General features: G+C 41.3%; 2 protein-coding genes across 2 annotated transcripts; both read right to left on the reverse strand.

Annotated features, from left to right (window-relative positions):
* Positions 1-5,118: 5,118 nt before the first annotated feature.
* Positions 5,119-6,063, reverse strand: LOC123928235 (olfactory receptor 10K2-like). The gene has a single exon (XM_045983317.1). The coding sequence runs from the start codon at positions 6,061-6,063 to the stop codon at positions 5,119-5,121; it is 945 nt and encodes a 314-aa protein (XP_045839273.1).
* A 13,037-nt stretch (positions 6,064-19,100) lies between these two features.
* On the reverse strand, positions 19,101-20,045 carry LOC123928280 (olfactory receptor 10T2-like). Its single transcript, XM_045983365.1, has one exon. It carries the CDS (start codon positions 20,043-20,045, stop codon positions 19,101-19,103), a length of 945 nt encoding a protein of 314 aa, XP_045839321.1.
* Between the last annotated feature and the right edge of the window lie 7,143 nt (positions 20,046-27,188).

Consider the following 27,188-nt stretch of genomic DNA (forward strand, 5'->3'; position numbering starts at 1 on the left):
ATTTTGTGACCTGATACGGGTCAGGAAATTGCTGACAACTTCGCACATGTTGCCTTATGCAACCCTCATGACCATTTCTAGGTGTTAATTCAGTTGCTTACACAGCTGAGCATTTTTCTAAAATTTTTCTATATAGTGGCTATATTTTCTTTTTTTGAATTTCTTGTTCACTCATTATTTTTAAGTGTTCAGTTTTATTTTTATAGTCTTAATTTTTCTATGTTTATGTTTCTATAAAGAAGCAATCATTTTTATGTGCTTAAATATTTTTGCTCATTTTTATCCTTTATTTTAATTAATAGCTAATTGATACTGTAGAAATCATTTATACACTAAAACCATTTCCTTTGTTTACTACTTCTGTTTTCATGTTTTAGAGAGCTCCTCAAGATCAAATGTATTTACTTAAATTGTCTTTTAAATTTACTATATTTAAAAATATTGTAACTGCTTATCAATTTTTGGAATAAATTATGAGATAAAATCCAACTAGCATCCTTTTTTTTTTAAGATTTTATTTATTTATTAGTCAGAGAGAGAGAGAGAGCGAGCACAGGCAGACAGAGTAGCAGGCAGAGTCAGAGGGCAAAGCAGGCTCCCCGTCGAGCAAGGAGCCCGACGTGGGACTCGATCCCAGGACGCTGGGATCATGACCTGAGCCGGAGGAAGCCGCTTAACCAACTGAGCCACCCAGGCGTCCCTAGGATCCTCTTAACATTAAATAATGTGCACTTGGGGCACCTGGGTGGCTCAGTCATTAAGCAGCTGCCTTAGGCTCAGGTCATGATAACAGCGTCCTGGGATCCAGCCCCACATTGGGCTCTCTGCTCTGTGGGAAGCCTGTTTCTACCTCTCCCACTCCCCCTGCTTGTGTTCTCTGTCAAATAAATAAATAAATAAATAAATAAAATCTTTAAAATTTAAAATAAAAAATAAATGATGTGCACTTCTTTTAAAATAACCCTTCTTCAATTATTTTGCTGCATGATAATATTACTTCGGGATTTTCCATTCTGTGCTTTGATCCATGGGTCTAGTTTTCTTTAATATCAAACTAATTTAATTATTGTCATTCATTGAGCACTTTCCTTTTTGGCACAACTACTCTTACCACTGCTTTTCAGAATATCCTTAGGTGTTCATCTGCAGTTAGTGTTTCATTAGAAGAGCAAGGACATTTATCACACTATAGAAAAATAGGTATTTGATTGGAATTGACTTAAAGTTAAAGATGAAATAGTTCTAATTGGTTGCTCCATGTAACTGGGGCATCTGATCCTTGTACAAAGTGTATCTATATTTATTCAGGCTTTATTCTGTATCCCTCAAAAAAGGGGTTTCTTTATATTTTAATAAAGTAAAAATTTTATTTCAATAGGTCCTGACTAGACATTGTTAAATATATTTTGAGATGTTTTGTGAGATAAATAATTTATATTTCCTATATTTGCAAACACGTTCCATGAACCTTCTCAACAGCTGTGTTCAGCTCTAGGAGGAACGCTTATATCCCTGACTTGCCCCTTTCCTCCTGAGATCCTCGTTTGCAGACTGTTTAAGGATTTACTCTTAAACTTTCAGAGCCCTGTGGATACAGACAGGACAGCCAGCACATCTCTCTGCTCCCCTACATCCTCTCCACGGAGCTCACATCTCCAACAAATTCACTCTGAGTCGTTGCTCCCGTGATTGCTGCCAGTGACACCTCTTGGTCTCTTGCCAAGCACAGACACAACATCTGCTCTGTGGGTGTGTTACCACATCCCTGGGGAAAGATGACTGCATTACACTTGACACAAGTTCTTTCCACTTTGCTCATAAAGATTCATCAGGGGAAATGCAGCTTTCTTGACTGAGACATAGGAGGGAAGAAAACCAAAGCAAAAAGCAAAATCATGTTCCAAAAGGTTTTCCATAAAGGAAAGTTCAGGATAAAGCGGTATTGTGGGGAAAATTATCTCGGGAAGTGCAGACGTTTTTGGGGGAAATGATATAGGAAGTCATCTCATGGAGCATGGGATGAGTTTGAATTAGCACATGGAGGCTGACTCAGTGCAGAGGGGATAGGAACAATCTGGTCGAGACCGGCATTTCTGGAATCCCGTTTTTGCCATGAGCTGACTCTCTCATCCTGTTAGACACACATTGTCTGTATTTCTGGTCACTGGGCTCGAAATCTCACTGGGAAGGTAAAGTTGTGCCACAGTCATATTTTAGTTGCCAGGAGAGGAGGAGGGCGGTACAAACGTGCGCATGGCGCTTTTCTGAGCAACTGTCTTCGCAAAGGAGAGAGGTCTTGGCGAGATGTCCAGAGCTAAGCTGACCCATGCAGAACTCCTCTTAGTGCACAACAGCTGCTTTCCTGAAAATGTGTGAAACGACTGGTATCTCATTAAAATCATCAAGAGATGATGAGATGCTTTTCAAGAGAAAAGCATCGGGAGTTTAGGAAAAAATAATGTGTTGAATTTTTTCTGAGTGCAAATAATCAGTCAATCTGATCAACTCTCAATCCTTGTGAATGTTAATATTGTTATAAATTAATGAATAGGAAAACAAAAATTTTCATTTTAAAATAATCTTTCACCGACTTCTATGGAACAGAAAGAACTCTGTGACGTGGGAGGATCTTCGTTGCCTGCTCCGCGTGAATGCCTCTGTTGGGGGGGGGGTTTAACTGCTGTCCAGCCTTCGTTCACTCTCCTCTAATCTGTATAGATCTTAGGCGGATATGCCTAAAACTACATATTCTTGAATAGCGGTTGGCCTGCTCAGTGTTAGAGGGTGTCCTAGAAAAATCAGTCTCAATGCACAGGCCAGCCCAAGTGGCCCCAAATCCACTTAGAGTGATATTACGTTGTGTTGCGACCAAGGTCACAGAAATTTCCTGATCCCTACTTCTGCCTTGGTTTAGCCTTTCCCATGATGTGTTCATGGACCATGACACTAAACGGAAACAAACAGACATGAAGTCATTGTTATTGGGTGAATTTATGCCTGTAAACTCAGTGGAAATAATCCCTTAGTCTGAAGGTCTAATAGGCTTTGCTTTCTTACTAAAGCCAACCTCAGGTCTGAAGATCTTACCACTTTCCCAGAAGATACAAAAGAAGACAGAGTGGAGCTATAATTAACCAGGAGAGTGTGTGTGTGAGAGTGTGTGTGTGTGTGCACGCGCACGTGCGTGCTTGTGTGTGTAAGAGGAAGGAGAGGATGTTCAGTTCTAACCCATGAGCTCAGGCTCAAGGTCAAATGAATTCTTTGGTCACATTAAAAAAAAAGGAGTGAGGATGAAGCGTCAGGAGAGTCATCTAACACCCATGACCTTTTAACACACAGTGACCCTACACACTTACCAATGTTCTGTTATCTGACTCCAAGTAGCAGCGTCAACGAGTCATGAACAAGACCAGAGGAAAAGCGGGAGGTTTTCCCATGCCTGCACCCCACAGTATCTATCACATGAGGATGGGAATTAGTGATACTCCCTGAGGTGAAGGCCACTTGTCTCATCCGTGGGGTTTATCTTTTCCACAGATGTCGCCTGGCATAGTCTTCTGCTGCCAGAGACGAATACCTACGCCTTCTACTCTCTGTTAATTAAAACGATCGTATCTTCACGAGAGGTCATGTGAAAGCACGGCAGGGACCTTCATAAAGGAAGCAGATGATGTGGGCTCAGTATCAATCCCACTCACTAGTGGGTTAGACGTTTTAATCCTCTGACAGTGGGTTTCTCGCCTACACAGTATGGATCCTACTGTGCACTTCGCAGGCTGCCCAACGTGCACATCAAGTAACAGGTTTGGAAGAACAGCACATGCTGCAGGTTTGAAGAACCAGCACCCGAAACGGACTCACATGGGGGTATTCGCTTATTTCCTTTTTTCGCAAAACACTTGATAGGCTGGGGCCCGAGTTAACCAGCAGGCCCAAGGAAAGGAGAACTTGATGACCAAAGAAACTCATTTTGCTTTAGTCTCTGCTCCCTTCAGGCCCCTCTCTTGGCGAGTCTCAAGCTTCAGAGGAATGGAAGAAGGGCAGTTGACTTCCAGTCTTGCAGACCCACTCAGCCTCCCACAACAAACGGGGGCTGTGAGTGAGACATCCCTTCCCCTCCCTCCTACTTCAAGCTTGGGCGGGATATGTCATTGATGAGCATCTGGTGGAAGAAAAGGGAGAAATGTGCAAACAAAACGATTCAGTCAGAAGACCTTTATTGCCCAGTGGATCTTGAAAAGAAGCATACACCAGGAGGCAGGTTTCTGCATGGAGCGGGCACCCTGTTGGCTCTCACTCCTACGGAAGGAAAGAAAACAAAAATGTCTAACATAAATTCTGATCTCAAATGCACATGAGATTCTGCTGGTGCACAGAGAACAGAAACTGCTCTTTACATAAGAATTTATGCATAGTTAATGAAAAGGATTAAGTTAGCTGGCCTTTCTTGGCTATACTCTGAGATTTTAGGTATTCTTTTTAACCCATGCTTCTGCGAGTGTCTTCAAGGGATTCTAAAAAACCATTTAGATTTGTATCAGTGCATAGAAAATTAGAAAAAAAATCAGCTCCCATAATACATTAGAAACACATAAATGAATAACTTCTTGTACAGTTTTCTTGCTTGAACTTTACTTGGATATATCTTAAGCACCAGGTATCATCACACTCATGTACAAATGTTATGTAATGTAGGCATTGTGGTCTGCCAATATGGAAAGACTGAGACTCAGGAAACTTAGAGAAAGGGAGAAATATGGAGATAGGGGCTTCTTGGTTCCCTGAAATAGAGAGTCATGGCTGTGAAGTATTTTTCAGGTTTGGTTTCCCATCTGGCTGAGACTGAATAATAGTATTTGCCGGAGTCTAGAATTCTGAACACAGACAAGGTTTCCTATAATAGCCATCCATTATTTTTTCCTCAACTGAAAAAAAAAAAACCTCAATGAGCAATAATGGACGTGATTGCAGCAAGATGTATTTTTCTGAATTTTATATATGGAAATGAAGGAAATGGTCTCTGTTCTTGAAAACTGTTCTCTTGCTTGATCACTTCTGCTCTGGGAGTTTTTCCTTGTACACCTTGCAATTTACTGCTTGGAGAGAGGAGGATCTTGATTAACGTTGTGGCAGGGAAATGTTTCTTGCCACAGATCTACGAAGTGCTGACCTGAATTCTTTATTTCTGAGGCTATAAATCAGCGGGTTGAACAATGGAGTGAGGATGGTGTAGGAGACAGATATGAGAGCATCTTGGCTGGAGGAAGAGGTGGACTTGAGCCTTAAGTAGATGAAAGAGGCACAACCATAATGGATCGTGACAACGATGAGGTGGGATGCACAGGTGGAGAAAGCTTTGTACCTGCCTAATGTGGAAGGAAACTGGACTATGGCAGAGATGATGTGTATATAAGATACCAAAATCAGTAACAGGGGGACAACTAACACCAATGCACAGAGCATGATGATGACAATCTGACTCAAGTGGGTATGGTGAGATGCCACTTTGAGGACAGGGGAGATGTCACAGAAGAAATGGTGGAGCTGATTAGAAGAGTGGAAAGGCAGATGAAATACCATGGAGGTGATAATCTGTGCAATAGTAAAGCCACAGACACAGGCAGCAGCCACTAGTCCCACACACACCCGGTGTCCCATGAGCTCCGTATAGCGCAGAGGGTTACAGATGGCCACGTAGCGGTCATAACCCATGGCTGCCAGCAGGAAGGAGTGAGAACAGCCAAGGAAGAGGAAGGTGAACATCTGGATGGCACAGCCCAGGAAGGAGATGGTCTTCTTCTGGGCCAGCAGGTCCACCAGCATCTTGGGTACAATGACAAAGGTGTAGCAGGTCTCAGAGCAGGAGAGGACAGCAAGGAAGAAGTACATGGGGGTGTGAAGGGCTCTGTCCAGCACGATGGTGGAAATGATGATGGCATTGGTGCCCAGGGTGAACAGGTAGAGGGGCAGGAAGGCTATGAAGAGCAGCCGCTGCAGCCCAGCCAGAGAAGAGAAGCCGAGGAAGATGAACTCCCTCACCAGGGTCTCATTGCCCCACTCCATGGAAGGTACATCATTTGGAGACAATCCAAGAGAGGGCTAGATAGTATCAAGATAAACCTCTGAAAATGAGTAGAATCACAAGAAATTGTTCATCATTGAATAGGTGTTAAGATCTGAGTTCTAAATTCATTACTCCCCCTCCACCCAGATTATATTTTAGATGGAAAGTGGTGCCTAAAATCAGCCAAGAGCACACCCTACTTTTCATCTCCACAATCATTCTAACACAACAGGCAAACAGTTCTTGACATTTCTCAGACCCAACTATCCCTTCATCCCCTCTTGCAGGATGCAGCTGTCATTCACATCCCTCACCCCTCACTGTTTATCACACAAACCTGGCCTTTTGGCTTGCTTGTCCTCGCATGCCTGGACCCTCAGTTGCAGATTACATGGTTTTCACATGCTACATGGAGAGGTGACTTTGTCCATGATCCACAGCATCTTCTCATGAGCATTTTCCTTAAATGCTTTGACTCTTAGTTCCCATCTCTCCATAACTTGGACCTGCATTTCCCTTGCCCCTGTTGACCACACTTCCTGGTCACTGGCTCCACCTTTGCATACCTTCATCATGCCGACTGTTGCTTCTGGACCTTCATTCTGTTCCCCAATCTGGAACAAGGTTTCCAGGATAGGATTTACCTCTGCACCCTCCAGTGCCCACCTCAGAGGCTTTCCTCCTGCAGAGAGAACCCCCCATCTTCCTCAGGACCCTTGTCCGTTTCCATCACTTCTCTTAACTCCTACTGACACCCCATTGTGCTCTTCCTTCCTGTCGCACCCCCATCTCTCTTCAATGCATCTTGCCCCTGATTCCAGGTAAATTTCTATAATATAAATTATATTATATTACTCCTCTCCTCAAAATTTACTCATGACTTCATATTCCAACTCTCTGTGGCTTTTAAGGTCTTATTTTGGAAACCGAACTATGGGTCTGTGATCATATCAAACTTCATGGAATGCATCCTTATCATGCAGACATGTTTCATCTTCTTTGCCTCTACTCTTGCTTAGGCTAGCTTGTTACCCATTTTTTTATTTACAAATCTTTTGCCACTATTCTAAGGCTTCAGCTAAATCTGGTTTTTTGGGGAATTTCCTTGATATTACCCCATAAAGAGTTGTCTCTGTTCCAAGAATTTATGACATTAATCCCCAATTTAATGTGTTTACTTAATTTTGAAATATTATATTGCATTTTTCTCATATCTCTTTTTCATTGGATTTTGTATCCTTGAGGGGAAGATGTAAATTGTATGTATCTTCAGCTGAATTCTCTTCAGTATCTAGAACTGTATTAAGTATACCTAATAGCTTCTCAATAAATAATAGTTGCATAAATAAAAAAGCTAACTTGGCATGTTGTTAGTTATCTTGCGGTGTCAAGAAGTCTTCCTAGAATGTGCAGAGTAAGAGAATCCTCAGTGTTCTTTCCTCCTGGGCATGAGGATTATACAAGACCAAGAATGCCTGAGGATTTCTGTGCTACAGGGAACTAAGTAGCATCTTTCAATGGAGAGAAATCTCCATTTACAATAGGAATATGGCACTGAAGAGAGCATAACTGGAACTGCATGTATTCCCAACTCCTTGGACACTGCTTACTCTCTGGAGCATACGGGAATGTAAGTAAATGGAGAGAAAATAGAAGGTAGACTTGTGTTTATCCCAATTTTAAAAAAGCGTGTCATTCAAAATTATTATCTTAACTAATACCAATAACAAAAATTAATGGCAGGGTACCCTACCTAGCAGAGAACCCCTAAATCAAGAATGTCAGACGCTATACAAAGAGTGTTAAGCAGTGTGATTACGACAAGGCGCTGTGTGCTAGGGACACACGTAAAAATAAGACCCAGCCCAAGACTTCACAGTTCATGGTGAGATGTTTGCCCAAGTGATTGTTAAAAAATAATGTGGTGACTGAAATGGCAGATTCTCACTTGCAACTGAAAGCACCAAGGAGAAAAATCTTTTATACATCTTCGGAAAAGAATATGTCTGTGCTTATTTCTGGGTTTCTTTATATCTGCCATAGAAATGTTGAACTAAAGCATTCTTGGAGAATATCATGAGACTGGGCATAACTTGGATTCTACACTTTCATCCCGATGTATAAAGTTTAGGGAAGCAGAGTTGCTGTCCTGCCCCTGATGTTTTGTGTTTCCCGAGTGTCACCCCTCACCCCGTCAGACCTTCTCTTCCTCCTCCTTATTCCGCTACTTCCTGGTTCAGTGCCTGACAAAAGGGTCTTTATTTCCTAGAAGGCATGTTTATTACTACGATACTGTTATCTTTCTAATTCCAGGATCCCCAATTCTTAGGACTACGAATGAATTTCCATGCTTATGATCTCAAATTTTACTTTTTTTTTAAAAGATTTTATTTATTTATTTGACAGAGAGAGAGATCACAAGTAAGCAGAGAGGCAGGCAGAGAAAGAGGCAGAGAGAGAGGAGGAAGCAGGCTCCCTGCTGAGCAGAGAGCCCAATGCGGGGCTCGATCCCAGGACCCTGAGATCATGATCCCAGCCGAAGGCAGCGGCTTAATCCACTGAGCCACCCAGGCGCCCCTCAAATTTTACCTTTATAAGCACAAGTCAAGTTGAGTAATGGAATAAAGTAGGTTTTAAGCGTAGAGCAATTTAGGCCTTAATCCTGACTCTGGCATACTTTAGTGGTAAGATCATAAATTCTCCAAGTCCCATTGTTTCATTTGTATAGTGAGAAATGCAATTCCTGTGTCCCAGGGCTACAGTGAAGATTAACTGAAATCACGTATATGAAAGAGTCTAATTTAGTAAATAGCGAATGCTCAGTAAACACTTCCTGTTCATTACTTTACTGTTGTTCAGTTTTTTTGTCAGTAAGATAATGAGCATTTAACTCACGCAAGCTGTTGAATCTGCCATTTCTGTGCTTTCCAAGGGAGGGAAAATTTAAGAGGATTATCATCCCCCTGAGGCTCTCCAAGCCTGACAGAAAGTAATCCGGTTGTCTAAGGAGTGTCGCTCTGTTCGGGAGGGAGCAAGTCTAGACCTTGAAGGATGAGGCCAGCCCTTTGTTGCCTAGTTGTCCCGCAGCCAGAATCATCGGTGTAGGTTAATTACATCTGGTAGAAAGCAAAGGAGCTTTCTTACATTTTCTATTTTGTTGGGGTATGGCATGAGACAAATTTAGAAAATAAATTGTATTAATCCTAGTCACATATGAATATTATGGATGGGGGCGCCTGGGTGGCTTAGTGGGTTAAAGCCTCTGCCTTCGGCCCAGGTCATGATCTCAGGGTCCTGGGATCGAGTCCCACGTCGGGTTCTCTGCTTGGCAGGGAGCCTGCTTCCTCCTCTCTCTCTGCCTGCCTCTCTGCCTACTTGTAATTTCTCTCTGTCAAATAAATAAATTAATCTTTTAAAAAAAAAGTCTGTTGAATATTATGGATGTTTTATAGTTATCAATGATGCATATTTTGTACATGTTTTTAGGTATCTACGTATTTAAGTATCAAACTCAACTCTTAATTGAGCTCCTAAAAACTGGAACACGTTGCTCCATAATTCTCATATACTTTATGATGTCATGATTTCTATTATGTTCTAAGCATTGGAAATATAAACATGAGTAAAATCACTGGTCCTTTCTTTGAGAAGAGCAAATCAAACAGCAGGCATATCGCAAGGCAAACCATCATAAACATTATGAAAGAAGTACAAGAAAAATGTCCTGAAAATCTTGAGGAAATGACAAATAATTTCTGGAAAGCTTTGAAGAACAAACAGTATTCGAATATCACCAGTTAGCATTTTGGCAAAAATATGACATTACGGGCGTTATTCATGTAAACGCTGTGATTGAGCTGATGGCCACTTTCCTTAGTGTTGACTGACCCTTCAGAACAGGGCCAGTACCTGTTGTTTTGTTGTGTTAACATACAGACATTCCATGTTTCCAAAGGAAATGCAGGTGTTTGTACCTGGCTCTGCAACAAGAGACACTCATTTCTCCCTTCTTCTGTTTCTGTACCATTAACGTCACATTAAGTTCACAAACTAACCCCACTCCCAGGCTACTGCAGTTAGTTCTTAGGGGGACTCCATCCCCCTCCCCATTAGTCTTTCAGTATTCCTTTTGACATTTCAGGGAAGAAAAAAATAAAATAAACTGCAATTTTATGAGAGTTTATCAACCAAAATTTAGAACCATCTTTTAGAAATACAACGTGAACTAACATTTATTACAAGTTCACCATATTCAGAAGAGAGTGAAAAAAATATATATGTATTGTCTCACTGGTGTTCATAATGAGCCCTGAGGTATATAGTATTTTTAATATATCCATGACAAAGAAGAGAAATTTAATAACTACAGAGTTTGAGGATACGATTCAAGTTCACACAGCCAGTAGAAGTAGCGAGTAGAACACACACACAGATGTTACCGAGAAGAGGACAGCAGAATTCTGTCACGCTCCTTCCAAATAAAAGGACTTAAAGACTTAAAGACAGGATTTCTGTTACACTTCTGTTGTGGACTCAAGTCCTGACCCCACGATGTATTGGCTCTGGGACTTTGATGTGTGTAAATCAATTTTCTCATCTTTATAATGGAGTCCACTCTATAATCAGCTAACTTAACTTTCAAGCTTTCTCCAAAATAAGTGAGAAAATACAACTGCAATGGTTAAGTGTTATGGAAACATTTAGAATCAAAATGGAACAGATGCTTTTCAGAATATGACTTTCATACTGCTGGGTGCACTCCACTGGTTTCAGAAAGGGTTTAAGAGGATAGTTTCCTTGACCAGGACAGGGAAATGTATGCTGCACCTGTCCCTTACCCAGGAGGATCTCCAAAAAGTCTGAGTCATAAATGTCATGGTCACACGGGATCTTAAACCTCTATCCCAGCAGTCTCATCTGAGAGATGAAGAAATTGAGCTTCAGAGAGTGCTAGGGAGACCCAAGACCAGAAACAACCAAGTGGATGTGTCAGCAACAGAAGAGAGGTATTTGTCTTTCAGAATGGTACTGCAATTGTGTTATCCTGCCTCCTCGAGGTGTTTGTTATGTAGATACTAACTCCTCTTTGTGCATCTTTGTGGAGTTTCTCCCATGTTCTCTTCCTGAGCCCACCTGGTCTCTATGAGCTTCTGCTAGTGCTTCCGACTGGCTCTGATTTTCTGTTCCTTTGGACTTCTGTGTCTTCCGGTCTGTCAACTATCACTGTTTGCAGGGAACTCACTGAGTACTAGGACCTGTATTAGATACTGTGATTGTCTAGATGCCACACACCACAGTCATTTCTGAAAAAGAATATTATGCCGGATTTTGTAGATGCACGCGCACACACACACACACACACACACAATGGGGAGACTTAAAAAAAAAGGAAAAGAAATCCTGCTTTTTGCAAGGACATGGATCTGGAGGAATTATGCTGAGTGAAGCACACCAGTCACAGAAGGGCAAATTCCACTTAGAGGAGAAAACCAAAGAGTCAAACGCACAGACACAGAGCAGAATAGTGATTATCAGGATCAGGGCAAGTGCACAGTGGCTGTTCAGTGGGTATGGCTGCCAGCCATGCACGATGAACACGTTCTAGAGATCCCTCTTCATCATTGTGCCCGTAGTTAACACCACGGTATTATGTACTTCACATTCATGAAGAGGGTAGATCTCATGGTAAGTATCCTTGCTCTGATGAACAAAAGATTTTCTGATTAAAATTGCTGAGTGTCCTACTGAGTTAAATCAGTACCAAGACAGTGTCGATGTAAATTGAGGAAGTTCACTGAGTCCCTTAATTTAGGATATGCATAAAATTATATGCATAGTTATACTAAAATTCACTTTAAAGCTTAAACCATCCTGGATAGCATTCTTTGGAGACCACAGCCTTACTCGTGGCAGTCTCTGCTTCTCAGTGGCATTGCACCAGCCTGGGCCCATCACCCCTCTCTGTGTCTTACCTGAGATGGAAACCATAGGTCCCACTGGGAGCTAGATGTTTACTCTCCTGTCCATTGTCCACTTTCCCAGTTGGAGAGGCGGTCACTCCCAGACAGAGGTCTGTTATTCAGGGATAGACTCCCATCTGCCCTTTGTCTTCCTGAGAGGAACAGAGGCACAGAGGCTGCTGGAGACAAAAAACCCAAGCTGAAGTGGAGAAAGGAGAAGGGTAAAAATGGGACAGAGGATACCGATCTCTACTCAGGGACAGAGACGTGATGATGGTCTGGGGACTTAGACCCCGACCAAATGCAACCAGTTTCCTTCTGCCATTTTGCACCAATTGATGGAAGTCCACAACCCACTTCAAACACTGACCACAGAAGAGGCGGCACGTTCGTTGTCTTTATCGGTAGCGGGCGGTTCTTTGTTGGGTCTCCTGATGCCAGACCCATCGCCATGGAGATGTTGCTCTGGGTTTAATTAACAGCTGAGTTGATTGTGAAAAATAGAAAGAAATCAACAAATGCCAAATTGCTCAAAATTGGGGCCAGGCAAGAGGGCTCTCAGCAACTCTCAGATGCAGCATGTAGCAATTCTAGAAAATTTCGGTAATTTTAAGTCGATTTTTCAATTTTACACATTACCAAAGGGACAAAAGGGAAATCTACACAGAGAATGCATGATGATAGGTACATTATAAAACATGTTGGTTTAGCTTAAAATGGGCTTTTGTACTTAAAATTAGGGAAGTCTTTCCTGTCAGGCTAGAGGGTGGATTCAGCAATGTTACTTTTTATCGTGAAGGCCCTGGTGGGAGTGGACTGAAAAGAGACACAGTTCACCATCCAAACTGAGTTCATTTTTCCCATGTCTCTCCTCCATTACCCAGAAACAGATACAGCGCACTGTTGTGCACAGGGGACATGATATCAGTGTGTGCAGAGACTGGGTAGATCAGTGTTACAGACAGCATTACCTGATGATACAGAGGTCCTCTCAGTTTGCACAACAGTACCATCGCTTATTTTCTCATCTCCAAAATTTCTGGTTTCCTCTTGTCTCGCGGCCACATGAGACATGAATGTGATTCAGCATCACTTTCCAACCATATGTGGATGGATGTTGAAAACCCCTAACAATGACATGGGCACAAAGTAGGAACTCGTCAAGTATCTGGTAGATAAAGAAATAATGATACAAAACGGAGCAAAAGGGAGCATAAGAACTCATGCCCATGAAGCAGTGGGAAATAAGAAGAGTGAATTTAATGGACTGAATGGAATGTTGAACTTTGTTCTGTTACTGATGCCCATCGCTCACTTCGACTACTTGATCAAGGTATCATGGGCCTGTGGGAAGCTTGTATATTTAATGCAGGTACCTCAATGAGCTTAGGGGTAAGTATACACCCATCAACCATCAACCATCACCACCACCAAGCCCATAGATCTATGCATCAGCTCCCAAAGTTTCCTCCCATCACTATTACTGTCATTGTTCTTTTCACTGTTTTGTGTTAAAATGGCAAGCATAAGATCTACTCTCCTAGCCAATTTTAAGTACGCAGTATTGTATTGTTAGTGGTAGTACTGTGTGGTATGGTAGAGCTCCAGAACTCATCTTCCATAACTGAAATTTTGTACCCTTGACCGACATCTCCTCATTTTCCCCTTCCCGTAGCCCATGGCTACCACCATTTATTTTCCTTTCTCTTCTATGAGTTTGTGCTATTTTCAATTCCACTTCTCAGGACCTTGTGTAGTATCTGTCCTTCTGTGACTGCTTTATTCCATGTACCATAATGTCCTCCAAGCGCATCTGAGCAGTTGCAAATGACAGGACTTCCTTCCTTTTTATGGCTGAGTAAGATTCCATTGTATGTATATTCCACATTTTCTTTATCCATTCATCCTTCCTTGTGGGCCTTTAGTTTGTTCTCATATCTTTGTGAAGAGTGATGCAATGGACATGGGAGTGTGGATATCTCTTTGATCTCCTGATTCTGATTCCCCTGGATAAATACTCAGAAGTGGGACTGCTGGATCAATCCATAGTTCTATTTTTAATTTTTTGAGGAAACCCCATTTTGTTTTTCATAATGGCTCTACCAAGTGCAATTTCACCAACAGGGTACCTGAGTTCTCCCGTTTCCCCACTTCCTGGCCAATACTTACCTTTTGTGTCTTTAATAAAATTCATTCTTCCAAACAATTAGTCTACGTGTGAACTGCTATCTTATTGTACTTTTAATTTACATTTCTCTGATGATAAGTGATGTTGAACAATTTTTCATATGCCTGTTGGCTTTTTGTTTGTCTTCAACATGGGAAGAGGATCGTTTCTTCAATAAAGGTGTTGGAAAAAAACAGATATCTCCATACAAAAGAATGACATCGGACACATATATTACACTGTACATATCAATCAACACAAAATAGATTAAATACTTAAACATAAGACCTGAAACTATAAAGTTCTCAAAGAGAGCAGAGGGAATGTCATCTTGATAGTGGTCTTGGCAATAATTTTTTGGCTATGACACCAGAAGCACAAGCAACAAAAGAAAACATCAAGGATATCAAACTAAAAAGCCTCTGAACAGCAAAGAAACAATCTACAAATGAAAAGTTAATTTTTAAAGAAGGAGAAAAAATTTGCAGTTTGTGTTTAATAAGTAGTTAATATCTAAAATACATAAAGAACTCATACATTTCAAAAGCAAAACAACAAAACCATAACAAAGAACAAAAACCAAATAACTTGATTAAACAAAGGGTAAAGGGCGTGAAGAGACATTTCTCCAAGAAGATAGACAAATGGCCACCCTTACTACCTTCATTTTTCTTTTCCAATTTTGGCCTCAGTCTCATCCAACTGCTTCCGTTTCATGTTCCAGGGAGAGCAGGTGACATGTACTATGTCAGTCAGCCAGTGGGTTAGGTTCAGGACGGGCATGTGATTCAGATCTGGACCATCAGGAACAGAAAAATCCAGTATCTTAACTTCTGTTTTCACATTTGAAGACGTGACTTCTCTCTTCTTTTGGACTGGATCGTGTGAGCTGGAGTTGTCAGAGACTGTTGAGTTTAAGCTAAAAACGAAGCCAAGACTGAAGAAGCAGAGCTTTGAGACACATCGGAAAGACTCTGTGAGGATGACTGTTGGAACTCTGCATCAACCTGTGCCCAAAACCATGGCCACAGTGGACTTTTCAGCTTACCTGAGCCAATAGGTTTAGTTTCCATTAATACCAGTTTGAGTCGGATTACTTTTAATTTGTTACCAAGGAATCTTTAATTATAAGACCTTGTCACCTTCCAGGATGGATTAGAGATGACTGAAGTATGTGCTGTGCAGGCAAGTATAAATGTATTAACATATAAGAAAGTAGGGTGAAAGTAAAGTAATAATATAGCAAGGTGATTTTGGAAGAGGTCATTAAGGAGTCCTTTGGAAGGAGGGTATAGAAATGTATACCCTGCAGCCAAATACATGTATTAAATTCAGCTTCAAAATTATGAATCAAAGTTTACACTGGGTAATTAAAGAAATAGTGAAAGCAGTTAAGAGTCATGTCGTTCACAGACATAATACATGTGGGGATGTGATTTCCAATATAAAAGGACGGATCACATGAATGAAGCCAGAGATAATTACTGGATATCTAATCAGAAAAGAAGAAGGTCTGCAAAACAATGTGACGGTATCCACCTAAAACCCCAGGCTTACAGCTTAAATGGAAAATGTAGGTTTATTTACTTGGTCTCAGCCCACCCAGGTCTTGAGTCTGGACTAAGACTGTCCAGACCCTCCTCCAGTACAGTTCCCACTGAACAGCCTCTTCAAGGCCTTTTGAGTGAGGGATGACAAAAGGTAACATCCCTGCCCACTCACCGCCTCTCTTTGTCCTTCCATACAACAGATGCCAGTATGGTACCTCCCACTCCCCTTCACCCATGTTGCCCATTCCCTACCCCTCCCACCCAGAAGAGCATACATTTTTCCATATTTTAGAAAACGGATTGCTTGACCTTAAACATTTAGTTCTAGTATCCATCTGGAGTTGATTACATGTGTGATATGAGATAAGGTACATTCTCTGTTTTCTCCTTGAATATCCATTGATGCCGCACTATTTTTGTAAAGATTTTCTTTCATTTCAGAGATGAGAGATGCACTTGAACCCGGGGTCACCTTTGCCATAACCAGATGAATATACATATATTGGATTATTTCTGAGTGATCGTTTCTCTTCCATTGTCAAAGTTTCTATTTTTGCACCAACATTGTATTATCTTTTATATATATATATTGGAAATATAAGTACTCTACACTAGTGATTTTCATTTTTAAAAAATTTTTATTGTGCTATGTTAGTCACCATAAAATTCATTACTAGTTTTTGATGCGGTGTTCCAAGATTATTGTTTACATACGACACCCAGTGCTCCATGCAATACGACTATGCTTTTCACAGATTATTTTGACTTTTCTCGTTCTTTTGTATTTCTGTATTCCATATTCCTAGACTTAGGAATTTTATTTTCTGCTGATTCAGAGAAATATATATTTTTTATTATTGACTTTGTATCAGGTAACCTTGTAAATATGTTAATTTTTTAATTCTCATCTTTATCTGTACATTCCTATGTAATTTCTGTGTTCCTAAGAATATTTTCAATGACCAAAGTTTAATTTCTTCCTTTCAAACTACCATATTTTTGTTAACCTTGTAATAGAAAAGACCTCTAGGACAGTACTGAATAGAGCGTGGGCATCATTGTTTTATTCCTGGTATCCAAGGGACAGTCCCCTTAATTTATCATTAACATGATATTTGCTGTCAATTTTTATTTCTTTAATTTAATTTAATTTAATATTTTTTGCTGTTAATTTTTAAAGAGCTCTCAGATTAGGGAAGTATACTATTTTTAGATCTATATGTTTTTATTTATAATTGATGTTAAATGTTGGAATTTTTCTGCACCTATCAGGACAATCACATTTTAAAGTTTTAAAGTAAGTTATATGTATAATTGTTTTAATAGATGTGTACATTTACATATATATAATTTACATCCTGTATCCATTCCCATCTGTTCTAGCTACTGATCTAATTTAATCAATACATCTATCACTTCAGCTATCCTTTTTTGCCATACAGGTTGTAATTTTGAACTATGTTAAGTCACCAAGCCACCCTCAGTAATCCCCACTTGTTAACACAGTTCAGTTCAATGTGGCTGTCTTAATCTAAGGCAGAAAATTTTTCCTAAGGGAATTCCATTTCTGCCTTGTATTATCACTGCTGTCTGTTACCCCGTATTCCTACTTTTAGAAACATAGAGCGTATACTCATCTAAGCTATGCAATCCTTCTCTGAGTTGGTGCACCTGCCCAAAGCACTTCACCACTCTCTACTTATTCAGCTTTTACTTATTTTTCAGATCTTGATTTCAATATTTCTTACTCCACAAAGTTTTTTTTTTATTTCTCCAAGATTGAGGTAGATCCCCACACATATATAGCCATCGTATCCCAAGTAATTACTTATCACACTGTGTTGTAATTCTCTTTTTTTAGATTGCAGTGTTTCTCACCTCCCTGTCTTAGTTAGTCTCATTGTGCCTATTGAGTGTCAGATGCTAAATAGTTATTTGTTAGATTAAAAATAACAGTAGAAAACATATTCTGAGTTGATCATATAAAATAAATCTTTATTCAACACCTTATTAAGTCAATACTAAAGTTGCCACTGTAAGATTCTTGGGTGGCTAAGTCGGTTAAGCATCCAACTCTTGATTTTGGTTCAGGTCATGATCTCAGGGTCATGAAATTAAGCCCCCCTGTGGACTCAGCACTTTGTGTGGAGCCTGCTTAAGATTTTCACTCTTATGATCCCTCTGGTCCTCCCATCCCACACATTCTATCTCTCTCCAAAAAAAAAAAAAAAAAAAAAAAAAAGCACTGAAAATTTAGGAAAAAAATCCATTCAGTTTCATGATAATTTATATTTACAGGTAAATGAGATTTCAATGAACTACATTTTATCATCATTTATTAACTGAACAAAAAATTTTTTGAAATCCTAGTGTGTGCTCAAGTGAAAGGCTGAGAAATGAATATTTGTGAAAATATTATATAAATTATTATTGAAACACAGCTTTAACAAAACCCAGAGTACTCAGTGGAATATGTATGAGATACTGAAACAGCTAACTGTAATTTGGTCACTTCATATAATGGTCATGAAAGAAAGAGCGGTGGGTGAACATCGCTCTTCACATACAACACTATTTACTACTATTTACACAGTACTAGGTGTATCAACAGAATTCAAGTAGTCAACTGACTTTGCCACTATTTCTGACATTTGGTACAAACCTAGTTTATAGAAGAAAGAAAGAAGATGGAGGTGATATGAAAGGGAACAATATTTTGCAATCCTTAAGCCTTCTATCAGGCAAGCATGGGATTACTTTGCATCTACTAATTTACTGAGTTCTTAAATGTGTCAGTGAAGAGGTATTGGCTGTCTCATGTTATGCATAACTGACCACAAGAGAGGTTGACCCTGGCTTATGGCATTTAGCTGGATTCAAACCCAAGGTTTCTGTGAGTCCAACAGTCTGTATTTTCTTCTCTACCATCAGTCTTTTAGAACTTGAATTCTCTCCTCCTTTATCCATAAGTGAATTCATTCTTCTAGCCTATAGTCCATTTATTATAAATATTTCTTTGTATATCTCAAAATATATAGAAAAGCATTCTGGAACTTTAAATTCCTTCTCCACAGTGTCCTTCATTGTGAGAAGAGTGTGGATGGGCTAGGCATTCTCAGAAGGATAATGTTTTATTTTTAGTCTCAGCTGAGAAAACCTACATTTCCAGTGCATGAAAATAGCATAATTTGAGTGCTTGAGGGTTCTTATATTCACACACCTTTCTGGGGACCAATGGGTATAACCTGCACAGCTGATACAGGCTAACCACAAAGAAAGACTTCCCAGTAAAATGAGTCAAGGTAACCCGAAGTCCTCATTTCATTCATGAATATAACTCTCTGGATTTACCAAGTCACTCATACAGTTTTGGCGGAGGAATACCTGCTGAGAACCTTACTCAGGGCAGTCTTCACTTCTTTATTTCTCAGTGTGTACACAAGGGGGTTGAGCAGTGGGGTGATCACAGTGTAGGTCACTGCCACAAGCCGGTCCTTATTTGAGGAGTAGAGGGATGTGGGCCTCAGGTAGATGAAGGATGCACAGCCGTAGTGGACGATGACCACCGTGAGGTGGGAGGCACAGGTGGCAAAGGCCTTCCGCTGTCCCTCGGCTGAGGCGATCTTGAGGATGGTGGAGACAATGAAGACATAGGAGATGAAGATCAGCACAAAGGGGACCAGCAAGACCAGAATGCTGAGGAAAAAGATGACCATCTCCTTCAGGTTGGTGTCAGTGCAGCCTAGTTTTATGACCGGGGAAACATCACAGAAAAAGTGGTTGATCTGATTGGAGGCACAGAAGGGCACAGTAAACACCAAGACATTGACAACCACAGAGATCAGGAAGCCACAGCAGCTGGAGGCTAGCACTAGCTGCACACAGGTGGCTCGGCTGACAACAAGTGTGTAGTTGAGAGGGTTGCAGATGGCGACATAGCGATCATAGCCCATTACGGCAATTAGAAAACAGTTGGTACAAGCCAAGCCCACAAAGAAGTAGAGCTGAGCAGCACACCCAGAGAAAGAAATAGTCTGGCTGGTGGAAAGCAGGTTGGTCAGCATTTTGGGTACAATGACCAAGGTGTAGCAGGTTTCAGAGCAGGAGAGGACAAAGAGAAAGAAGTACATAGGGGTGTGTAAGGTCCTGTCCAGACGAATGACAGTCATGATGGTGGCATTGGCCATCAGAGTGGTCAGGTAAACCAGGAGGAAGATGAAGAAGAGAAGGACCTGCAGGTCCCCCAGGTTGGAGAAGCCTAGAAGGACGAATTCAGTGATCATGCTCCGGTTCTGTCTCGTCATTGGTCAGTGTGAACCAGATTCAGACTTCCTGAAATCGTGAACGGAGAGAATTGCACAAAAGGGAAATGCCCTGAAGAGGCCATGTTTGTGCTTCTGCACAAAGTTGAAATATTGGTTTGAAGAAATGAGTCGCAAACCCTTAAGCACAGTGACCATAGGATGAAATATTGGTTTGAAGAAATGAGTCACAAACCCTTAAGCACAGTGACCATAGGATGGAGGAGAGCAGGAGGCAGGAGGACAAGTGACCTAAGATATGTCCTAATGCAAGGACACCTGAAGTTCCATGCAGAGTCTGCCAAACCAAGAAGGGATTTAGAACTCACCTAACCCTGTCATTTTGTGGAAAAAGAAATGCAGGCAGCAAATGATGAGGCCATTTACTTAACCCATATGAGAGCAACACCCCTCCGAAATCACTCACCTGAAAAACATTCTTATGACTGTTTCAGAAAAAAACAAAAACCAGAGAAAAGTGTTCTATCCAGCCCCTCTTATGTTTGCCTCAAGTAGTGTTTGCTTAGATCCAATGAAGTAATTTTTATTGCTATTATTCAAAGGTGTGGAGATTTATTTCTGGTAGTCAGTTGGGAAGCCTTTGGGATGGGCATAGAATGATCCCACATATTGGGGTTTTCCTTGCCATGACTGCATGGGAATTTGGGATTAAGAGGCTAAGTAGGGCTCCAACTCAGTGCAGAGGGTGATGAGGTCCCGACTCCTCTGGAATGTTCTAAGAACAGCTCTCCCCATTATCTGTGGGAAGATCTGTCATTTGATCTGAGAGCACATAGCGCTGCAACCTTCCAACTGGGCTGAGACCACCGGACAATTCTCATATTAGAAGCAGCTCAGGAATCTCCTTCCTCAATTTGCACCCAATTCTGTGAACTTTCTATATAGACCTGGATTATATGTCAAGTCGCCAGTCAAGATCCAGTTAGAAGACACCTTCAGACACAACACAGGCCAGTTCCTTCCCTGGTGTCTTGACTGTGGATAACCTTCCTAGTCAGAGAAGAACCTGATATGCCTGTACTCACCCAGCTCTAGCTCTGGAAGTGTCCCCTGAATACACGTGCAAGAGGTTCCTTTCCATTGGTGACAAAACTTTAGTTATCGGAGTGGTGGTCATATCCCCTTAGCGGTCTCATTTTTCTCCTAGCACTCTTGGTTCCCTCAATTATTTCTCATGATGTTGTTTCTGCAAGTCTCTGTCCTGATTATTGCCCCAGGTATTTTACTTCTGGCCTCAGTTGTAGGGAAGTGGCTTGTCCGTGACCATCACACATCATAAATTCCGTCCCTCTGTCTTTACAGTTAACATTACGTTCCCTTTCCTACTTTCTTCATCGCCCGCAGTTAACTTTTATCCCTGCCAGAAAACTCCAGTGGAACACTGGTCTCCTGAAAGGCTTCTCTGAGTCGCTCTAAGACTGTGATGATCCTGAGTGTCTACTTCTCTGTCAGTTTGTTCCAGAGCCATGTGCTGGGACCGGAGCAGAGAAGGGCCGGCACGGACGCAATGCTCCACTGTGGGGCTGGGACCGTGGCTCTGACACGGACCAGCTTTATGACCCTGTGGAAATCACTTCGAGCCACAGGCTTTCGTGTGAAAAGGCAATAATATGACAGAAACCACTTCGGGAGCACCGAACGCTCACAAGTCCGTCCCTGACTCAGAGTGAATGCCCAGGACAGGTCAGCTGTAGCTCACCCTCCTGCCTCACTTTACAAGTCAGGAAACTGAGGCCCAGAGAGGGACCGTGTAACGTTCTGGGCTGTGTATCAGTTTAGCGTCAGAGGTGAGACTGGGTTCCACATACCTGAAACTCTCCCATCTTGGGCTCTGTCTTCCACTGACCAGGTCCTCCTCCTGAGATGCCTTCTGTGCTGTGTGCTTACACACCAGGGCTGGAGGAAGCAGATGGGTACCACCCCCCACCCCCCCCCACCTTACCCACCTTCACTGTGTCACCCAAGCTTTCCTTCGGTCCTGTCCTTCCGGGTGTTTCCTCCTCTTTCCTGGCTCAGTTCTGTTTTAGAAACAGCTGATTGTTTCCCGCTCTTGACCTGTCTCTCCCTTTGCTCTCTCCGCAGGCACAACATGTCCCCTGGACCATGGGGTCTCTGATCCTGTGTTTCCCCCGGACCCTGACGCTCTGACCCACTTCAGCTGAGCCTGGTGTGCACCAGCTGTTCTGCCTCTGAGTCCTTCCTGGGGCCCAGGACTTCTGTAGACGGCTTGACAGAGGGGACCATAAGAGCACAGTCTTGTGCAACAGCAACAACGCAAGGGAAACACTTACATTTAGAGGCAGAGTTCCTGCCCAGTCCCAGGTGTCCTTCTGTGTCCTGTCACAGTAGAAAGGGACAGACAAACAGGCAAACTCTGTAAGAATATCAGACAGTAAGTTCTTTCTAGAATTAATCAGGGGGCGTTCAGGGGCTATGAACCTTTAAAGAGGAAAGAAGCTCAGTTGACTGGATGGGCTGGAGCACGTGGACAGCCTGGATCTCACCAGCCCTGTGCTCCTGGAGGCAGACGTGCCAGCGACATCCCTGGGTCTTATGATGTAGGTACTCCAGGGGATTGAGGCCTTGGAGGGAAGTGCTTTTTTGGATTCTGGGCATGAAAAACTTGAGATAAAAAGAATCAAATAAATTCTGTACTTACGTGATCTGTGTAGAGGATGGATAGCTTCGACTCCTGTGATTCCCCCTCCCCCCAACAGGTCATGCATTTTGGCTCAAGGTTCCATTTGCTGAATGAAGTAAGGAACTGTAACTCCCTTTATCATTGGCCTTATAGATTCTGCATATAGATGAACTGTTTTGGGGGATTACATAATTACAAATATCATGGTTTCCTCCACTTTCAAGTGTGCTGGTTGAAGAAACCAGATCATTTTTTTCTGCATCTCTCCTGCTTCATGCATCTCTGCTGTGCCTGCCTTCTCAGGGGGCACAAATTCTAAATGTTCCATGTTTCTCTGTTAGACTCATCTTTTCAAGGACATGAATTAACTGAGACATTTGATGGCGCACCATCAACTCATTAGTCATTTAGTCATTATGCACTGAGAACCGATGTCATTCTGGGCACTCTGGTGATTGTCCTGTGTGGTGGGCTTCAGAAAGAGGAGGGATGGCAGAGCCCATGATGGTGGTGGTTCCTGGGTCACATGCACAGGAGCCTCCTGCAGGGCATGGGAAGATGCCTATCATTGGATTTCCCAGGGTCCTATGGAGGAGAAGTACTTGGGATGGGGTCTGGAAATATTTTGAACGTAGTTCAGGTGATTTCTTTTCCTCTTAGCATGTTTACAAGTCCTGCCCTCTGTTTGAAAAGAGTTTGGAAGGGGAGTGGAAAATAAGGTAAAGACGGCTAAGACTGAGGATGCTGTAGCATTACTCATGCTCAGGGTCCAAGCAGTGGGTCTCAAATTCCTCACATTCCCCTAAAAGATCTCTCCCTGACAATAGGATGTCTCTTCCTAAGGGATTCAGGATTCTTGTGCTATGAAAGGAAGGATGGAATCATAGATTTCTTTCTTGTGTTTTCATTTTTCGTTCTGAGGAATGTAAGGTCCTCATTGATGGACGTGTGCTATGGGCTAATAGAAAAAAGAGTCTTGTCAGTATTGATCTGATTTCTGAGCAGGAGGACGCAGAAACTTTAAGGAATTGTTTAAACTGAAAGTTCATTTTAGAGAGAGGCGCAAAGGGCTGCACCGTCAAGGCTTCCTTGCTCCTCACTTCCATCCTGGGGCTCTGACATCAAGAGCAGCTTTGTGCGCACCTGCTAGGCACCGCCAGTATGCATTCACCAGTGCAAACAGCTTGTGGAAAGCTCATGGTTCAGACCATGCTGTGTGCACTTTCAGAAGGAATGCAGGGAGAGCACAGTGGTCCTGCTGGCTGAGGAGTGTAAATCGGCCTAAAGTGAAGAAGCTTGAGGAGGTGAAGCAGCTGTGCTCTGCAGGTGGAATCCCAGGGAGGCGGGCCAGTTCAGGGAGAGTGTAGTCACCCTCTCACTGCAGGAGACTGTTACACTGTTACTGACTCCATCCCCTGTGCTGTGCTTTTCATCCTTGTGACTTGTTTATTTTATGGGACGCTTGTTTATTCATGGGACGCTTGTGTCTCTTAAATCCCTTCACCGATATTGCCGACCCCCACCCCCATCCTCTGGGAACCACCGGTATATTGTCTGTATTCATGTGTCTGTTTCTGTCTCTTTTAGTTTGTTTGCTAGTTTGTTAGTTTTGTTCTGTTTTGTTTAGATTCGCATATGAAATAATTAATTTTTTAAAAATCGCACACAGTGAGCACAATTTAGAAACAGATGAACCAGATATCAAGAAATGTTTTAGAGCATCATTGACCTTGTTATAAGGCAAAAGACTAAGCACATGAATCAATGGGACAGAATGAATAATATGGAGATAGTACCATGCATATATTGCCACTTGGTTTTCAGCAATGATGCTAATGTTTTATAAGGAAGAAAGTGTAGTCCTTTCAATGTACTGTGATGGCCATACTGGATGTACATATTAAAAAATACAAATCTTGACTTTTACCAAAAGTCATGCACAATTAACCAGAAATGTCAAATGCTATAACAATTTTCAGAAAACAAAAGAAAAACTGCAACTTGGAGTCCAAATATTTATTAAACAAGAGGTAGAGAACATGAAGTATAAAAAGAAAAAGGTGATAAATTGAACTTCATCAACCTTAGAATTGTTGCTGTTCTAAGGTTAGATAATGTTAATGAGTGCACAACTCTGATTATGCAGACAACTATTGAATGGTACACTTTAAAACGTAAATAAAATGTTTGCAAGTTATATTTCATTTACACTATTATAATGAAGCCAGAATTGGTAAAATTAAAAGGAGTAGGAGAACGCATTTGTAAAAGTTATACCTAGTAAAAACTTTTATACAGCATACAAAACTATGTCTTGCAAAGGAAAACAAGGAAGACAAACCTGTTAATGAAAATATCTTCAAAGCTTTGCACACATACTTCATTAACAAGAAATTACAACTAGCCAGAAACACATGAAAGACTGCCCAAGATTCTAAGTCTTCAAGTCAATGCATAATAAAAGTACTGTGAAACGTCACTGTTCATGTGGGATAGTGGAAAGATGGCAGTAGATGCTGCAGTGAGGATGTGGGAGTGCAGGATCCCTCTGGCATTGTTGGTGGAAATTAGTTACCATACAACCTTTCTGGAAAACAGTCTGCCCCTTTACAAGCAGTTAATTTGACCTCTACCAGATGGCACAGTCATTGCTTTCATAGATACCAAATGTAAATGAATATCTATATCTACACAATGAATTGGAGACTCATCTCATAATCGTTTTACTCTGATTATCCTCAAACTGGAAATAACCAAAATGTTTCCCAACAGTTCAACAGGTGAATAAATTGTGGTGTATTTCTAAATGGAATGTTATTAAGCAATAAACAGAAAGTTGATGAGTGCAAAAACTTGAGTGAATCTCAAAAACTATGTTCAGTGAAAGAAGTAAGACACACAAATGAACATACTCTGATTTCACTTATATGAAATTATGGAAAAGATCAAGCCATTCAATAAGAAGCAAGATTAGTATTTTCCTGGGGACAGGGCTGGGTGAGGTCGACCACAAAAGGATAGAAAGACCTTTGTGGAGTTGTGGAAATATTCTATAACTTGACTGGGTGGTTGTCACTTGGGTGTATATATTTTTTCCAAACTCACCAAACTGTATCTGATGAGTGATGCTCAGGAAATCCAAAAGCCAAAGGTAAAAGCTTCCATCTACCACTTGAGAAGTGCTTGCATAACATGCTTCCAGGAAAAAACCCTTTCTCTTCCATTATCTGTGCACTTCTAATTATATCTCAAATTTTCCTGGCAAGTGAAGGGATTCAGGACAGCCTCCCCTGCCACTACCCCCGATGTGACACTTTGGCATGTGGGTTATTTTGATTTGAAGGCACTTGAGTCCCTGTGGGCTCCTTTAACCACACAGAAGAATCTAAATTGTGTTTTTTCCCCACAACATAGGTTATTAGCAGACAAATTTTATTTGAGTGACCCACTGACATGGTAGGACAAACATCTAATTACCATACATCTGCTCTTCTTATCACCCTATGAAGTCCATTCCTTTCCTCTGAAACTCAGAACCCTACCCACTCTCCTTAGGTCAGAATGACACACATACCTCATTTTGCCTGTTTTTGGAATTCCCTATGTCTATGTGGATTCTTGATATCTAAACCTATTAATTTTAATTGATTTTCTCCTTTTAATCTGTCTCATGTCCATTTCTGAATCCAGTTAGAAGGACCTTTCAGGAATTGTTTCTCCCTGACACAAGGAAACTGGACAGACTCCAGGATTTTGAGGATTTCTGTCCTTATAGAAGAGTACAGCAAAGAGAATCAAAGAAGTATAAGTATGCTATCAAGTGTCAACAAAATATAACCAGCACGGTTTCCCCATTTGGATATTCAACATCCACACGTACCCTTCTTTTCATGTTTACATTCTGAAGCAGTAGCATATTTAATGCAAATATGTCTCACACAAAGAGTGCCCCCATTCATCTTTATAAAAGGGAGACACAGAGTGTCACAGGTTAAATATTCCTTGATGGTCTTTCTGTAAGAATTGAATTATGATGTTTACCACCAGCAAGATACCTTATATAAACCAGCATATTAAGAGAGGAGGGAAATGGTTAACATATACAAATATATACATAATTAAGCAAACAAGAAAATAAAACACAGCTACTGTAATTTATCATAAGACTATCATAGTTATTTATGATTGTTTTCTTTCACCTATTGAACAGTCTTGTGAACTTCGTTAGCACCTCAACATTTCCTATGGAATTGGGTAGCTTTGCCTAAATAGGTTGTTTCAATCAAAATTTGCCTTTGTATATGAAACAATAAAAGACACATTGCCTTGCCACTTCTTTAGATTCCACACAAACTCTTCACTACCCTGTAGTAGTGACTCTATTTTCCTTAAAGAAATAGTACCCACAAAAGAACACAGCAAGGGAGGAAGAAAGGAAAGAGGAAACCAGCTTCAGAAGAGTCAGAAAACAATGAACCAAAGGA

The sequence above is a fragment of the Meles meles genome, chromosome 17 (genome assembly GCF_922984935.1).
Source record: "Meles meles chromosome 17, mMelMel3.1 paternal haplotype, whole genome shotgun sequence".
Taxonomy (NCBI): domain Eukaryota; kingdom Metazoa; phylum Chordata; class Mammalia; order Carnivora; family Mustelidae; genus Meles; species Meles meles.

What these genes read in the sequence shown, in the direction of transcription:
- LOC123928280 (XM_045983365.1), bottom strand. Translation starts at nt 20,045, where the DNA reads ATGACGAGACAGAACCGGAGCATGATCACTGAATTCGTCCTTCTAGGC.
- LOC123928235 (XM_045983317.1), bottom strand. Translation starts at nt 6,063, where the DNA reads ATGGAGTGGGGCAATGAGACCCTGGTGAGGGAGTTCATCTTCCTCGGC.